Source organism: Phoenix dactylifera, chromosome 16 (genome assembly GCF_009389715.1).
Source record: "Phoenix dactylifera cultivar Barhee BC4 chromosome 16, palm_55x_up_171113_PBpolish2nd_filt_p, whole genome shotgun sequence".
NCBI classification, from domain to species: Eukaryota; Viridiplantae; Streptophyta; class Magnoliopsida; order Arecales; family Arecaceae; genus Phoenix; species Phoenix dactylifera.
In genome coordinates, this window is record NC_052407.1 from 7,587,916 (window position 1) to 7,605,618 (window position 17,703).

The 17,703-nt window shown below is 38.5% G+C and overlaps 1 protein-coding gene across 4 annotated transcripts; it reads left to right on the forward strand.

Moving 5' to 3' along the window:
* The first annotated feature begins 2,708 nt into the window (after nucleotides 1-2,708).
* Nucleotides 2,709-15,628, forward strand: LOC103717910 (septin and tuftelin-interacting protein 1 homolog 1). Of its 4 annotated transcripts, none has more exons than XR_605742.4 (3): nucleotides 2,709-5,393; nucleotides 14,865-15,010; nucleotides 15,114-15,628. XR_605742.4 is itself a non-coding variant. In XM_008806471.4 (2 exons), exon 1 carries the CDS (start codon nucleotides 2,785-2,787, stop codon nucleotides 5,389-5,391), a length of 2,607 nt encoding a protein of 868 aa, XP_008804693.2. In that variant the 5' UTR covers nucleotides 2,709-2,784; the 3' UTR covers nucleotides 5,392-5,393; nucleotides 15,051-15,628. The 4 variants fall into 4 exon arrangements, 2 of the variants coding, with proteins under 2 accessions (XP_008804693.2, XP_008804692.2); XR_003387668.2 differs by lacking the exon at nucleotides 2,709-5,393 and adding an exon at nucleotides 10,375-14,252; XM_008806471.4 differs by lacking the exon at nucleotides 14,865-15,010 and having other exon boundaries at nucleotides 15,051-15,628.
* Nucleotides 15,629-17,703: the final 2,075 nt, after the last annotated feature.

A 17,703-nucleotide genomic window follows, 5' to 3' on the forward strand; every position in this document is an offset into this window, starting at 1 on the left:
AGTTTCGGTACCATATCAATACGTATGGTGCTACTCGTACTAGGTGGTACTGTCTGAGATAGCAAACCATCTTTCCTATATTAATCCTCCATCTGCCAAAACCACCTTTACTTATAAAGGCAAATGATACGAAACATTTTGCAGGCTGGGAACTTAACCTAAACAAAGAAAAGAAACATTACCAAATATTTTTTGGGTCTATACTCTATACTTTTTTCTTTGTAATGTTTCTCTCATTCCCATTTCTCAATTTTCTATATCACACTCACTAGCATCTCTTTTGAAGTTAATCTAACATTCCAGTAAAATATTTTTTGTTGAACTGAGATATTTGCACATCACTGTCTCTACTTGTCTCTTTTCTGTATGACTCTATGCAAAATATAAAGATTATTTGATGAAGCAGCTGGGTCCTCCTGCATTATAGAAAACACAGCATTGCTACATTTGCTGCTGTTGCTTCTCAGATGTTGTTAGCATTAGTATCAACAGGTTTTCTTATCAAGTCTGGAAAAAAGTTAGGAATTTTAAGAAAAATCATAAGATCTGCAGTTGTTCTCCACCTGTTCTTTCTTATGTATGCATTAACTAATTCCCCTCCATGAATATTGTTATATGCTATGAATTTCACATTTCGTGCATGATGTTTTTGGATCAGTGATCTTGCTCTCATACTATTTGGGCTTAAATGGGGTAATTAGCCACTGCCAGATTTATAAGCTTTCAGTTTGTATGCTGCAATCAACACGAGGACTTCATATCTCATAAAATTTCCCTGTTACCTTTTGGAGAACCCATTATAGAAAAAAAACTCCTTGTAATAATTTTTACCATCATTGAGCAGAGGCATAATTTTTTCTCATGTACTATAAAACCAAAGATGGGAATGTAGATTGCAAATTTTCAAGCTGCCACTTGTTCCACTAGAGCACTATTAACCCTGTTCCTCATGGTGGTATCATGTGGGACTGCATAGAAGTCTAGGTTATCTGCAGATTGGGAGGATTAGTGCAAAAACAGAGTCAATTTACTATTTCCAGCTCCTTAGAACAATAACTTTACATCATCCTAAGCATGTTAGAGACTGATGCTTAATTTTGTCCAATACTAGTTTGAAACTAATTCATTGTAAAGTTGGTAGCCAGACATAAATATTGTGTGATGCAAGGAGCAAAAGCTCTTCTTGGAATTTTGCTGTGGAAGGATTACTTTTTAGATTTTGTTTGGATCCAAAAACAGGAACAAGGTTGTGACAGTAACAAAATTTCAATCATCACAGGCTAACAGGAACATTAAAACATTTTATATTTTTACAATCTTTTCGATCACTAGATTTGAAGCAAATACTGCAAATTACTGCAAAAATGTTTCAATAGAAGACCAACATCTTACCTAAATATCATGTTCTAGTTGGGAAATATTTGCTTCGTGATGCTCGATGTGCACCTGCATCTGTACCAGATTAATGCCTGTTCTTAAGACCACCTGCTCTCTTTTTTTTGGTATTAAATCATTGAGATAATATGTCGACAACTTGGTCATGAGGGTATCTTTTTTTTTTGTTCGAGTGAAAAGAAGTAATCAGCTTATACCATGATATTTTCTCCATCAGCACCTAAACCCTTCCTCCTGAAAAGCAAAACCACCCTTGCTGAACATCGCACTGGATACATCAATATAAGTAAGCTATGTCAAAGTTACTTGGATAGTACAGTAGAGCTAGAAACATCAAATCTATTAAAGCCTTCCCAGGAGCTCAATCAACTCACTCTGTTCCTGATCTCTGATAATGTTAAGTAGTTCAAGGTAAATCAATTAATCTCCTAGGAAATAACTGTCAAGGTGAAACAACAGTAGGAATCCAAAGAAATAGAAAGTAGGTTCAGTCACACAAATCTAGTATGAATACATCCAACATAATTAAAAAAACAAAACAGTAATACATCCCAGCCTTCGCTTTGATCTCTATGTCATCGTCATCGTCTAAGAAAACCTTTCCATTAGCATGGCAGCTTTATTAAGCATGTCAAGGACTACCAAGAGCTTTAAATTATTTGACAAGGGTTAAGTAACATTGCAATCATACCATCAAAAAATATAAACTAAAATGCCAATGCCAATATAAAATCACCTACATCTAAAAAGAGGTTTTTGATTGTATCTTTCGCACGAAGGAATGATTGCCGTTCTTTTGCAACGTTAACCATTGGATCATGCTTGCACAGATCTTAAAAGTTCTAAATTTTTTTCATCAATATGCACAGATCTCAAAGTGGCTATTGCACGATCTAATGGTTGAAGCCATAAACGGTGGTAATCATTTTCTATGCGAAAGATAGCACCCAATTCCCTAAAAAAACCTTTATGACCACCTCTCAAATTCTATTTGTTTATCCAATGCGAGTTCAAGTACATCTTTGGAGCCCATTGGATGGAACTTGAGTACGTATTGGATTGTTGGATCCAACGGGCAGTCAGACCATATAACCGAGATGGCTAGTAATTTGCTCCATCCAAACCCAACCCGTACCCGAAGACAAAACCCAATCATTCAAACCCAAAACTTTAATTCGAGGTCTAGCTTAACTAAGGGCAGGTCAAGTCCAATTCGTTCAAGTTCAGCGTCGCAAAGTATGGGTTTGGTTCGAGTTTGATCAGCCCAAACCGCCTCCGTGGCTGTTCGAAGAGTGGGTTTAAAAAAAAAAATCTTCTGTTTTTTATCCATCGCAAACCAGTACCATCTCGAGGGCGAAGGGAAACCCTAGGAGAGAGGAGAGGAGAGCCATGGACGACGAGTACCAAGGAATGGAGCGCTTCGGCATGGAGAACGACTTCGAGGGCGGCCAGTGGATCGACGGCGAGTTCTACTACCAACGCCGCAAGGAGCGCGCCCCCCAGACCCGCGACGACGCCATCTACGGCACCTTCGCCGTCGGCTCGTCGGATTCCGACTCGGATGGCGGAGGCGGACGGCGCTCCCGGAAGCGCCGCCGCGGAGACCTCATCTCCAAGCCCGACCTCTCTAAGCCCGTCCATTTCGTCTCCACCGGCACCGTCATGCCCAGTCAGGAGATCAACCGGAATCTCGAGGAAGACGCCCGCAATGCCTCCGCCGACAACCCTAATCCTAGCCACGGACTTGGCTATGGGTTAGGGTTCGGCGCCGATTCCAAGGAGAGGGAGAGCGGCGCCGGTGATGTCGAGGAGGAGGACGAGGAGAATTTCCTCCCAACGGCGTTCGGGAGGAAGATCAAGGAAGGGGCGCAGCGGCGGCAGAAGGAAAAGGAGATAGAGAAGGAGAGGGAGAGGGAGAGGGAGAGAGAGGGTTCTAAATCGATGAGAAAATCCCTCGGAAGGAGGGATGTCACTGGCACCGACGAAATCGGTAAGTTTGAAAGCCACACAAAGGGCATCGGACTGAAGCTTCTCAAGATGATGGGTTACAAGGAAGGAAGCGGATTGGGGAAGAACAAGCAGGGAATTGTTGCTCCGATCGAGGCGAAGCTCCGGCCAAAGAACATGGGAATGGGGTTTAATGATTACAAAGAAGCGAAATTGCCTGTTTTGGAAGAAGCTGTGCTGCAGGAGAAGGCAGCAGCCAACTCTGTGGCTGTCGGTCGCTCCAGGGAGAAGAGGTGGTTGAAGCAGAAGCAAGGGAAGAAGAAAGATGAGATTTTGAGTGCCGAGGAGCTGCTGGCAAAGAAGCAGGAGCAGGGGATTGAGGTTTTCCAGAAGGTGCTAGATATGAGGGGCCCGCAGGTCAAGGTGCTGACGAGTTTGGAAAATTTGAATGCGGAGGAAGAGGTGAAGGAGAGCGAGGTGCCGATGCCTGAGCTTCAGTATAATGTGAGATTGATCGTAGATACTACTGAGGTCGACATACAGAGGCTTGACCGGGATTTGAGGAGGGAAAGGGAGAAAGTAGTGAGCTTGCAGAGGGAAAAGGAGAAGATTTTGAAGGAGGAGACCCGGCAAAGGCAGCAGCTTCAAGTGCTGGAGATGATAGCTGGTGTTTTGGAGAGGGTGAGGGAGGAGAACGTTTCGGGAGCCTTGACGCTGGATTCATTGCTGAAAACGTTCAGCAATCTCAAGGAGAAGTATGAAGAGGATTACAAGCTGTGCAACCTTTCGTGCGTTGCCTGTTCATTTGCATACCCATTGCTGATCCGAGTGTTTCAGGGCTGGGAGCCGCTGCAGAACCCATCACATGGATGGAATCTCATGTCCTCTTGGAGGGATTTGCTGCAGGGGGATCAGCCATTTGATTACTCGGACAATGCATTAGCTACTTCACCCTATGCCCAGCTGGTCAATGAGGTTGTTTTCCCTGCAGTGAGGATATCGGGAACCAACACTTGGCAGGCCAGGGATCCGGAGCCAATGCTTCGGTTCTTGGAGGCTTGGGACCGGCTGCTACCTCCAGTAGTTCTTCAATCGATTTTAGAGAATGTGGTCATGCCGAAACTGACAGCCGCTGTGGATTCGTGGGATCCTCGCCGAGAGACTGTCCCCATCCATGTTTGGATACACCCATGGCTTCCACTTCTGGGACAGAGATTGGAAGCTCTCTATCACACAATACGCTACAAGCTGGGTAATGTTCTTCATGTGTGGCATGCAAGTGATGCATCAGCTTATGCTATTCTGTCTCCATGGAAGGATGTGTTTGATGCAGCTAGTTGGGAGCACCTTATTGTACGCTACATAGTACCGAAGTTGAAGATTGCATTGCAGGAATTTCAAATAAACCCTGCTAATCAAAGACTTGATCAATTTAACTGGGTAATGATGTGGGCATCTGCAATCCCAATTCACCATATGGTTCATTTGTTGGAGGTCGAATTTTTCAGCAAGTGGCAGCAGGTTCTATACCACTGGCTATGCTCGAGTCCTGATTTTAATGAAGTTATGAAGTGGTATATAGGCTGGAAGGGACTTTTCCCTCCAGAATTACTTGCCAATGAGCGGATTCGCATGCTACTAAGTGCGGGTTTGGACATGATGAACCAAGCGGTGGAGGGTATGGAGGTTGTGCAACCTGGTGCTCGAGAGAATGTGAGCTATCTAAGAGTGACAGAGAGGAGGCAATTTGAGGCCCAACAGCAAGCTGGGACATCTTCAAACATTCATGCGAACGGGGTAGGCAGTGCACCACAAGAAACAAGCTTTAAAGAATTTATTGAGGCTTATGCAATAGAACAGGGGTTGATTTTTGTGCCGAAAGCTGGTAGATCATACAATGGTCTTCCAGTCTATGGATTTGGCAACGTGAGCATTTGCATAGATTCTGTGAAACAACTGCTTTTTGCACAAGTACAAGAAGGTGAGAGGTGGAGTGCGGTCTCCCTCACTCAACTAATGGAGATGCACCGAATTGCTGCTCGTCGCTGAAAGTAATTCTTCAACCCATAAATATGTACCTATGATTTTAATTTTGTGCTGTCTAGAAGCAGTTTTTGTCTATGTAATCTGTAGGGAGCCATGGGGCTTTGGGGGACTTTGATTCATTTCTGTCACAACATGCTTCTTGATATGTTAAATCATGGACTACATTGATTTTGGTTCCTTTTATGTATCACTTTATGCTAATGTATCTATAAATTTAAATATCATGTCTTGATTGTTGAACTGGTCATCTGATTGGTTTTCACTTGAAATTAGCAATTAGTCTATTGCGACAGAGAATGGTATCAGTTTGCATCATGCTGCTTGTTGCTGAATAGTTCTAGATAAATGTCACAGCTATCCATTTGGTTCGTTAGCTTCTTAGAATACTTCTCTGGTTGTTTTGCGCCAGGTGCTTATTTGTCTAAATCTATTGGTGTTGTAGCATGATTTTTTGTTTCTGTACTTTGAATTTTCTATCTTAAAAGTGGTCTTATGTCCATGTGATATTTAACATATTCATATATTTATATATATCAAATTGCTAGAGTTAAGATTTTTTCTTTTTTTTCCTTGGGAATATTTTGTGTCATTAATAAATTATCTTCTTGAGTCAACTTTGTATATTGATGTCAAGATATAGCAGTTAGCAGTATGCAATCTCAAGCTAACTTCTATCTCAGTTGCTTTTACAATCTTGAGATGTTTACATAAATCTCATATGATTCCAGGCTCTTTCCTGTTATTGGTTTCCATAAGTTAAAAATAAACTCTTTTTTGGTACAAATTTATATAATCTTTCACCCCAGTCAAATCCAATCAATGAAAAATGTGATCTGATCACAATCATGATCAGCATTATGGTATAAATATTTTCAATTATAATTCCAACTTCATCCTCTCCTGATCTCTGCTGCATTGCTATCTTAGTCTTAATCTTGGTGTTCTTTGACCGTAACACATCCTTTTTTATTGCAAGTATCCTAATCATGGCTATATTTTGATGATTGATTCTGCAATTCTTAGTATTTATTTTTGTCAGACAGGACTAGTCAACACTATAGTCTGGACCTTTGGCATCAAATCCTTCTCACTTAATTACTGCAGCTGAGGCAACAGGGCCATTTGTGGTACATGGAATCTTCTTTACTGAAGAAATTGAAGGTTTGATGTGAGAGAAGGGCCTTAGATCAATCTGGAACCATTCCAAAGGCAGCAGTTGCAAAGCTGGATGGACCACGGAAAACCTTCATATAGATAAAATGGAAGAGGGGGCAACAAGTGGGCCTAAATGGGATCGGGCAAATGGGCATATAATGACGTAAAATATGGTTTAGGCAAGACAACTCGCTGATATGGGAAGGAGAGGCATGTGCACTTAGCAAAAAAGATAAGCTAGAATCTATTTTATCCGAGGATGGTCGTAGAGGGAGGGGATGACCATTTAACCAGAAAATGATGTTTGGGCACTTCATCATTGATAACATAAGTCTCAAGGGAGTGGGTGCAAGGATTACACCCTGAATAATTGCTTCTGAATAGGCTATCCTTTGAATAGCTGTCATCCTTTGTTCAATGACTAACATACATCTGTTATTTGTTATCTTAGAGTATAAGAAAAGCAAAGTACTTTCTTATCCAAGGATAAAATAGATCACCGAGAAGGTGATTTATCTTATTCGTAAATATATTATATTTCAGAATAGAGGACCTATTGGGATAGACTAGAATTAAGATTGGGCCTTGTTCCCTTCCTGGCTTTCCTTCTTTCATTTTGTCTTCTCCTCCTTCTTTTGCTCTCTGCCCTCCATCTCCAATGTTCCTCCACCTCAGGTGGCATTACCACCAGCAGTCCTCTCTACCTTCTTCCCTCCTACCTTTGTCTTTCTTTCTCTCGTCTTCCTTGGTGTTTTGCCATTCACCTCTGGCAGAGTTTTCACTGGCCGGGGAATTTTGTTGCCCCTCCCTTGTGTCATCAAAAATTGATCTCCACCTCGAATAACCATGCGTAAGTCTCCATTCTCTTCAACTATTGTGCATTGAACTTCAAAGCAGATTCAGCCTCAGTATTGGCATTTTTGATAGCTTTCTTCCGTGCAATCGGTTTGAAGGTGCATCCTTAATATCCTAAATCACTAATCTCTTGATCTAATCTTAGAGACATCTTCTCATATTCTTCTTTTACTTATATATTGTCCTTATGCTATTCTCTTCTGCAAAAAAGAGCCAAAATTTAGCAAGCTTTAGATTTAGTACTTTATGGTGTATAAATTTCATTGTTGTGATCAGAATTGATAGAAATCATGATACACTTTTTTGGCTCTATGACCTGAGTTCACTCTATTAGTTTTAAATTAGTGGAGGAGTTGTGATGGCCTAAAATTGGTCTTTTAGGCCCCTGTTTGGATGGCCAGGTGTGCTATGTAGTGGATATGGCCCAGTTGGAATTCAGAGAAATGTTTGTAGAGAAGGAAAGTGTCCAGGATCGAAACCAATTGGAGCCCGTAATCCATGAAAAATCATGATATGTGTTTGATTTCAGAGTTCTTTGTGCCAACTGTTCTGAATAAAAGTTTCTCATTACAGTTGAAACTTCCTCCAGGTTGCACAACTTCTCCTCAAACTCTTAAGTTTTTGGTTATATAAAGTTTAGAACAGAATCTTATTGCTGGAGGGTCTTGTATATGCTAGAGTACACCTGGGTGCCCGACGGATTCTTCTATAGGGTGACTCGACCACAGTAGTGGACTGGATTCGCTGCCGACAGGCCAGGTCGGACTTGCATCCATTACTCTGAGACTTCCGGAGCATGGGGGAGGAGTTAGATTTACTTCGTGTTTCGCATGTGTTTCGGAAGGCGAATAGGGTTGCGGACTGGGTCGCCTCCTATGCAGCCCACCATTCTGGTTTTGTATTTTGGGGTCCCTCCGATCATATGCTGCAGGCATTAGATCGTGTTTTGCTTTGCGATAGTTCTGGGCTCTCTCATCGTCGTATGTAGTGTGAAGCCGGTTTACCAAATAAAATAAAATAAAATAAAATGCTCTGGCATCCAAACAGGGTCTTCGTGGAGTTACGAACACAATTATTGTTGCATTGTCACATGGGAAGTTATGTTATTTGCTATTATTTTATGATATATACAATGGTTTAAAATAATAAATTTTTGATTATGTTTTACATTTTTTAGTCGTTATATAAAAATATTAAGTTGCGGAGCTCATTTTTTTTGGCAGACAGTACTGATCTAGAATATTTGTAAGAGTTTTCAAACTGTATTCCCAATCAATGTCTATAAGCCATCTCAAAGCTTGTGTCTTATGATACTCACACATGGAGTCCTTGAATGTAAAAGGTTATATAAATTTTTCATCTCTCATTAAATGATTATATAAAAGGTTAATAACGGGTGGATGGCATAAGAATCTTTTTATGGAGAAGGTAACTACATTATGAAGTTTTCATACAAATATAATAACAATCAAAATACTCCTGCAATGCAGGGGAAGGAAAAACGCTAAAATAATATCCAAATAAATACATAATTATTTTTGTACATATACCCCAATTATTTCTGTACAGATACTCCTATACTTCATAATGATTATTTAAGTCAAATGTAAAGTTAATTAATCTTTTTCAAATTTACCTTAACAAGTAAAGATAAATTGATGTGAAGGATATCAATTTTAAAATAAGGAAAAAGAAGATGAAGGAAGAATTTTTGATAAGCATGTCTTTGTAAAACTTAAATTATGAGCTAAAGATTCAGTGATCAATATCTATCATAAGGTTAAATCGGAGTAAGGTAAATAATGGTTTGAAACAGAATAGAATCATAAAGATAAATAATTGAAAAATCGGTGTGGAAACAAAAACAAAGACAATGGAATATTTGAGGAACAAAATAAATAGTCTGCAAGAAGACTAAATAAATTAGTATTCTTAACAATATCAATGAAAGAATTTAACCAATCCAAATAAATATATAATATTTTATTCTAATAAGAAAATTCTAGGGAAAAATCATTAGGAATGTCTACTCAGTATATTATATATCTATTGGGGAATATGTTTAAAAGCATTAGTACATGGGAATTGGGCATCCAAACACTCACAAATAATAAGGTTTCTTTAAAAGCAGAGTATTATAAAAGTAATGTAAAATAATAAAGAATAACTTAAACTATAATAAAAATTATAACAAAACATGCTGAATGCTGATTTGACAATAAACAAAAAATAGAACATAGCAAAATATTTATTGATTTAAATTGAAAATATTTTGCATGAATAAAAGACCCTCTTGAGTGCTTAGGTTGAGATTCACCGACCTAACTTGCTAATATCTTCCACATGGAATCATTACCCAGTATGGCAAACCTAATGTGTTTAGGTTGGGAAGCCTCTCTGGCCAAACCTGACCAAGAAACATGATCTAATGCATGCATGCACATTCTTATATGCATAATTTAGAAGCTTTATATGGATGTTCTTTATAACAACTATTTTTCTAACTTCAAGAATCTAATGATGAAACTATTATAATCACAAGACATAGAAATGTTGAAAAAGAAATGCCTAATGCTTATTGACTACCAAAACATAATTTATAAGCTAATTGTAATATATCCTTAGTCCAAAATTTAGAAAACAATCTAAATAGGGAAAAAAATGCAGTTCCTCTAATTCAATTTTGAGACCCTCCTTATCTTTGCTGAATATTACCTAACTAAATTTTAAGGAATATTTAATTTCAAATGCGTGGAAATTGGGCATCCAGGCACTTACAAATAATTGATTTTCTGTTTTAGGAAAAAGAGGTTTTTTTGCACAATGTTGGGGTAATCTGTCGCCACTAGGGGTTTTATAAAGGTAATGTAACATTAAAAAAATGGCATAACTACAACAGAAAATATAATAAACTTCATGAAAAATGAAAAATCACATCATAACAATATATATATATATATATATATATATTGATTTAAGTTGAAAATATTTTGTCTGAATAATAAACCCACTTGAGTGCTTGGGTTCAATCCACCTACCTAACTTGCTAATATCTTCCATAGTGCAATCATTACCCAATATGGCAGGCCTAATATGTTTAGATCAAAGCCTCCCTAGCCAAACCTAAAATTGGCAAAACCAGCATGGTCTAGCTATTCATATGACTATACACATGTATGTATATTTTATAAGCTTTATGTGGGTATCTTTTCAAGGTACTTTTTTCAAACTTCAAGATTCTATTGATGAAATTATTATAATCAAATGGATGTAAAATATTGGAAAAGAAATGTATAATACTCGTTTACTACTAAAGAGAAAAATTATCAACTACCTATGTTAAAAATCTCCTAGTTCCAAAATTTAGAAGGCTTAAAAAAGGAGAAACAAATGCAATTCCTCATTTAAACTTGAGACCCTTCTTATCTTTGTCAGTTTTACATAACTAAAATTCAAAGAATATATGGAAAAAGCCATCATTATGTGAAGAAAACCGTCTTAGCACCCTTTCCACCTAACTTCATTGGAAAGAGAACACAACCAGTCCATCCCCATTCACCAAGAACTTGTTCCCATTTGAACACGGATCCTTACAATCAGTTAGATCTTTTCCTTACCTGCACCTTCTTGGAATGGTCTAGTATAAAGCTGTCATATAATCTTTGGTTGTCATTTTATTCTCATCTTGAACAGATCTGTTTGTGCTTTTGTCTACGTCATTCGAATCAGGGTTGAAATCTGATATTCATATTCTTTCAAAATTGTTGCTATTATACTTATTTTCTGCACTCTTGTTCTTGTATTCTGCAGTACTATTTAGTTACAACCTTTCTGTTTAGCGCTGATATTGAATTGTTCTGATTTGCCTTAAAACTTTTGTTCTGGGGTTTCAAACATTTATTGCAGTCTTCTAATAGTGAGGGCAGGCTAAATCTTCTTTTATCAGCCAGTAATCCTTTGATTTTACGCTTCTTTCCTGTTTATTGAATCTGGATAGCAAGAGTAAAGCTGAGCCAAACCCTAAAATCTGCTGGCTTTTTAGGTCCCCCACATATTTCAGGTCATCCATACTTGGTCTTGCATCACTCATGTAGGTCATGATGACTTCCCATTCCCGTGAATTTCATATTTGTGAGGAACTTGGATGGTGAATCAGTTAAGCTTTCAAAAGTTTCTGCTTGCCCGTAAAGTAGTTTAGTTGGAGGATGGAAATCAAGATTAATATGTATAAATCTGGGAGTTACGTAGCATACTCTCTAATGGGCTGCACAGCATACATGGAGATAATAGGAGCTTGCTTCTTGTCATAATTAAGCTTTTATTCAGGTATACACAAGAATCGCCGAACTGGTACTGGTAGGTATACCGATTGGCTACCGGACCTGTACGGTACCGGTTCGGACCGGGTCCGAACGGGTACCACTGGTTCGGTCTAGTTCACGCATCCAAAAGCCCAAAAAAATTTGGAACAGGTGCGAACCGACTGGTTCGCACCGGTTCCTAGCCGGTACGAGCCGGTGCCGAACCGGACCGGTCAGAGACTAAACCGGTTTGGTACGGGCTGAACCGGCCGGTATGGGCCGGTTCAGCATTACAACTTGATTTCTAATCTTTAAAGGATTACAACTTGATTTGCTGATAATCATTGGACATGTAAATATAATTGTAGCAAACATAACACTTCAAATTGTATATGCTTTGTACATTATCTAGAAGCCTTATTCATGACTTTCCATTACAGAACCATACTACAGCCATTCACACTAGTAATGGTTCAGAATTCATCAACTTAGTGGCATAATTCTCAATTGTTCAGTTGAATCATCAGAATATTTTGTTTTGATCGGATGATCAAGGTTAAAAGAAAAGGAGCTTGTCCTAACATCTGCTTTTGTTGATGCTCATGCAACTTGCTCCTTGCTAAGATCATAAATACGTTTGATAAGTTGGAACAGAAAAAAAAGATGGTGCAGCGGAATGGGAGGTAAAATTTATGCCATCTCTAACTTATCATAATTACATAGAGGAGATTGCAGGGTTTGGAGGTGGCAAAAAATCATAGCAAAAGACAGATGAAGCCTGGTCCTGACAGAAGGTTGAAATGTACAGCAAGAAGATAATTTGAAGAAGATTGAGGAAGCTAACAGTGTTAAAGGTAACATGAAATTATCTGTTCATTCTTGATTTTTTTTAATTGTGTCATGGAAGATTTGGATCTTGCAAACCAAGAAGAGGAACTGATCAAGAACATATTGGCTTGGAAGAAAATTAATTATGTTCACACTTCACAGTTTGAGTGACACAGGAAATAGGAGTGAGATCTGCAATGAAGTTTTGATCTATAAATATGTTTAACATCATGATGTGCTGGGGTTGGGAAATAGTGATCCCTGCTTCTGAGGCTGAAGAGAATTGTTGGATCTCTAAGGGTGGATAGGCAATCAATAAATGCTTTTTATCTAGGGATGGGGTTAAAATTGTTTCATGAACAAGATCGACATTATAGAGGATGATTCCAACATACATTGTGGGTCTTGTGGAAGAAGTATAAGAAAAAAATTTCTCTAAATGATATCTTAGATATAATCTTTAGATGATTTCAATGTATTGAACAATTGCAGCTAAGAGGCTGGACATTAATTCTAAAATCCATGTGATTTAGATAGGTTGAAAACAGGTTGGATGAAGTCCATCCATACCCTGTTCCATACCAGCATATAGGTGCAAATTTATACATCTGATCTATGTCCAGGTCCAAATATGGATCAAGTTCTTAATAAGATTTTGAATCCTGATATGGTTTTGGGTTTGGCTCCTTTCCTTTATTCCTTAAATTTGCTTAGCCCTCTTTCTTTCTCACGTGCCTAGAGATGCCCCAGCTGTCAATCCCACAACTGATCCCAGCACCATTCTGCCAAAACCTTGAACCAACACTGAGTGGTAGAGCCTGCCAGTGCAACAAAGGGAAGGACCCGGGTTCGCTAGTTGGGAGGAGGAGAATTGCTTGGAGAGAGAGGATAAGGGAAGATAGAGGTGAAAGAGGAGATGTGGTATCAAGTATTGATGGACATGATGATTTGAGTGGGAGAAAGCAAGATGGGTAAAGACTCAAAACTTAAATTAAGAGCAATATGAAAGTTTTGGAGGAGCTTATATGGATTAAGGGGGGGTTAAATTATACGAAATATGCTACCTTTTCTATGTTTCTAATGCATACCTTGAAAAGTTGCTTTCAGGGATTATATCTTCATTATATTGTATTTTGCTTGCTCATTTGTCAGCTTTGGCTATTAGATATCTAAATATCTTTTAAATCAGTTTTTTCATCAGTACTCCTTTAGATGATAATCAAAATGTCACAGAATTCCATCAGAATGGCCTTGTGAGTGAGATAGTATGAAACAGATGCATCTGATGGCGAAAACCCTGCAGGGAAGGGGCTGAGCATCATTCTTAGAGGGGGAAAAAAGATGGGGTTCTATGCCTTGATCCATGTGTCTCTTTCTTTTTGGTGGCTAATGGAAGTCTTTTGTGATATTTCTGAAATTTTCAACATGTTTACAGACACTTGTAGTCTCTACAATGGCATAGAACAGCAGAGTGATTTCTTAGCTATTTCTTTTTTATTAATGATAAATTCTAGTGATAATTTGATCTATCTCGGGTGTATCATACCAAAAATGTAATTGATATATTTGAGAAATTTTTATTTTTGACCTTGTAGGTTTTATATAGCTTATTGATGGTCTTGTTGAACTATAAGTAATGGCAACAGTGATGATGCCTAACTTGTTGAAAAGACATGGCTTGCAGCAGAAACCATGTAATTATGGAAGCAGGAAGCATAATTTCATGTAAGCTTCTTATTTGGAATATTAGTGCCAGGGTGGAAAACAGTTTTTCATGCAGTAAGTAAAACAGTGTGACAGATTTCCTAGCTTGAATGAGTCTCATAGCCTGGTTGGCAGTAGTTTGTATCAATTTAGGAAGTCTATTATGCATACACTAATCTGCATTAATGAAGTACTATGTTGTTGCATATTTTTGTTATTGGGCCTTTAGGTCAAGAAAGGAAAGAAGGTCCCTCTTGTTTGTTTGTCTGTGTTCGTCACCTAAGCTCTTCTTGAGGCATTCCATGATTGCAAATAGTGGAGGCATCATCGTTCTATAACATTTCATTAATTTGAATCATTCTTATATTTTTGCTATTTTTTTTTAAAAAAATGTTCTTCCTTGTGACCTTTCATTTTTCTGAGTCCTTGTTGCTCGACTTGCATTATGTTTGTTGGTAATAAACCAAATAAGATAGTGAGTGTATTTTTTTTTTTTTTTGGGTGCACCGGCGTCTCACGACATTTAGGTGTGAGTACGCCACGAGGAATAGTGTATTTTTGGTATAGGATCAACGAGACATACTTTTGTTGAAACAATTCAGGGTTTTTTTCTCACTTTTGCTGATTGTCCAGGTCACTCATAGTCAAAACCTGGTGACAAGTTGAAAACGAGTTCCTTTTTATCTACACTGGAAGAAGTTTAGGAGACTCCATGCATTTAGCCAAGAAAATACTTCATGATGGAGCTATAATTTAGAACTTTTTGCAGCATGGACATGGTGATATTTCCTTCTCATTATGACCTTTTCTCACCTGCAGCATTTTTTTTGTCTCTGACACATGGATGGAGGATGGTGCTCATGCTATTTCGCTGTGTCGCAGGATCTTTTACACAATGCATAATTAGCACAAAAATTCCTCCTGGAGAAGATACCTTGGAAGAGAAAGAAGACTTTTTTTGAATTGCAGCATATCAAGTTTTATCATTGGTCGGCTCCTGATAGTAATTGGAAGTCTCCTTAGGTTAATCACTGCAATACACAAAGATCAGAAGTTGCTCCTGGAATTCGTTCTGTGCATGCAGAGATTGGATGGCTGGATCAAACATCGTAAATAAATAGTTACAAGAAAAGGAGCCCTGCAGTACTAGAGATCAGCTAAACTTTCTTTAAATGTGATTGCATTCACTATGAAGATTTTGATGAGCAGGATTCTAACAATGGTTACAACATTGTACTTGGTAGATTTGGTGTTTTGTTGCTGTTGCTTCAGTTGCAAACTGCAAGCTAATTTGATATGTAGAATATTACATCAGTTCGGCTGTGTTTGATAAGGTTTCAGAATTGAGAACCCATCTGATTTTTCACAAGAAGTAATTTGACAATTAAGTTGGTTCAGATGGCCTCCATTCCCTGCTCAAAAGTCAATTTACCGTAAGATATCCACTCAGAAGGACACCAAAGTATGAGCCAAATGCAAACTAGATTATATGGGCAATCATGTACTTAGGGCTTACATGTAGTCGCCAGCCAAGTCGAAGCTGCTGTAAGATGCACCATTCTATCAAGTCAAATAAGTGCTTCAACACCAAAGGAGGTTTGGTGCTCCTGAGGATGTTATTAATTTGGGCTGGCAATTTATCAAGAATCATCTTTCATTTTGGAGTAAGAATTCTTCGAAGAAAATGGCTGCTTTTATACCAAAAAAAAAAAAAAATACACATAAATCCAGCAAGAGGATTTTCACTTGGGCAGAGATCATTTTTCTCTTCTTTCTTTATTAAGATCGCATGGACACATTGGATATTATGTACAAACAAAGTAATTCAACTTAAAGATAGTTTTAGTAAAGAGCAAATCATTGCAATTATGGTTACAATTAGTATATTAGCTTTGTCTTTTTTTTTCCTTGTAATAAGTCATTAACATGTCTTAGGCAATAAATAAGCAAATAGATGGGTAGATAAATAAATAAAACAATTTTCTCACATGTTAAGGATTCCCTCATCAATAGCATTCATTTTGACCATTTTAATTACTTGTGTCCATTGAATATTAGGTCCATTAGATGATAATAAATAATTTATGTAAAATGATCGAGGTAGTTTATATCTTGGTTCGTCTACCTGTTCCAAAAAATATGAAGCGGAATTGATTTGGCTTATGGTCGCATTAGCTTTGTGAAATACTGCATAGAGTCGATGTCCAGTAACAATAGGTGCATGGAATAAGCCAGTAAGGAATGATGCTATGTATCAAGTACCACAGAAATTGGAACTCACCAAAAGATGTTTGAAGGGGCGGAATCAACAGAGTGTAGGCAACTTTTTTAGGAAACTGGAGCAGGTGAAGTTTAACCATTCAGACCTTTAGTGTAAAGAAGAATGGTTAGGCAGCCTATATGTAAGACCGGCCTGGTCCACTCGACCAGCCTAGTTATTTTAGCCTAAAAACAAGTGCACCTGCTGCACGTGAGTCTTTTTTCTCTCGTGCTCATCAGATGGAATCCGACTCCAACTCGGATTTCGGTCGCGATCGAGCTCGATGTAGAGCTCCTCCCCATCCTCCCTTCTATCTCCACCGGAGAACCAGCCCCAATCGGAGATTAGTCGCCAAATTCCTCTTCATTTTCTTCTACGATTGTCAACCGTGTCAGCGCCGTCGCCTCATGGCTAGTAGGGTCACCCTTATTAAGACCGTGCTATATGCTTGTCCTAGTTTACCTCATGGCTAGTACTGTTATACCAAAATCCATCATTCATGAGCTGGAGGAGATCTTTGAAAGCTTCCTATGGGTTATAACGGGGATGTGAAGAGAGTGCATTTGCTTTCTTGGGATAAACCATAAAGTCTACCAACCTTCACAGGAAGGTGGTTGAGAGACATCAATCCTTGGTTGCTAGGAGTGAGTCTTTAATGGCTAAGCATATAGCTCAATCTATTATGGAGCCCGATAAACTATGGTGTTCTTAGATAAGAATTCGATATAGCTCTTGGGTAGCATTTTCTTCTCTCCCAGCCACCATAATAGCTCTCACATTTGGATAGTTGGAGATAGCAAATCTATTAAGGTGCTGAGTGACCTCTGGATCATCTCTACTCCATTGTTCCCAATGGCTTGCCGCTATCAATCATCTGATGCTGAAGAATTTGAAAGTTAGCGACCTACTAATAGAAAGCGAAAGGAGATGAAATGCCTCTCATATTTCAGGTCTTTGATGAAAGCTTGGTTAATGGGTTGTTATCAATAGACGTACCAATTTATGATACCCCCAAATAATTAGGCATGGGGTCCCTCCAATTTTTTAGAATTAAAACCAAGGATTTCTACAAGTTATATTGGGCAGGCCTTTCATCTGTTTAGGATGTTGCTCGAGTATGGATGATTTATGTTCATCTCCGAGTTGCATTGTTTCTTTGGAAAGTCGGTTGGAATTAGATTTTATGTCGATGTGTACCAGCAATAAGGCTGC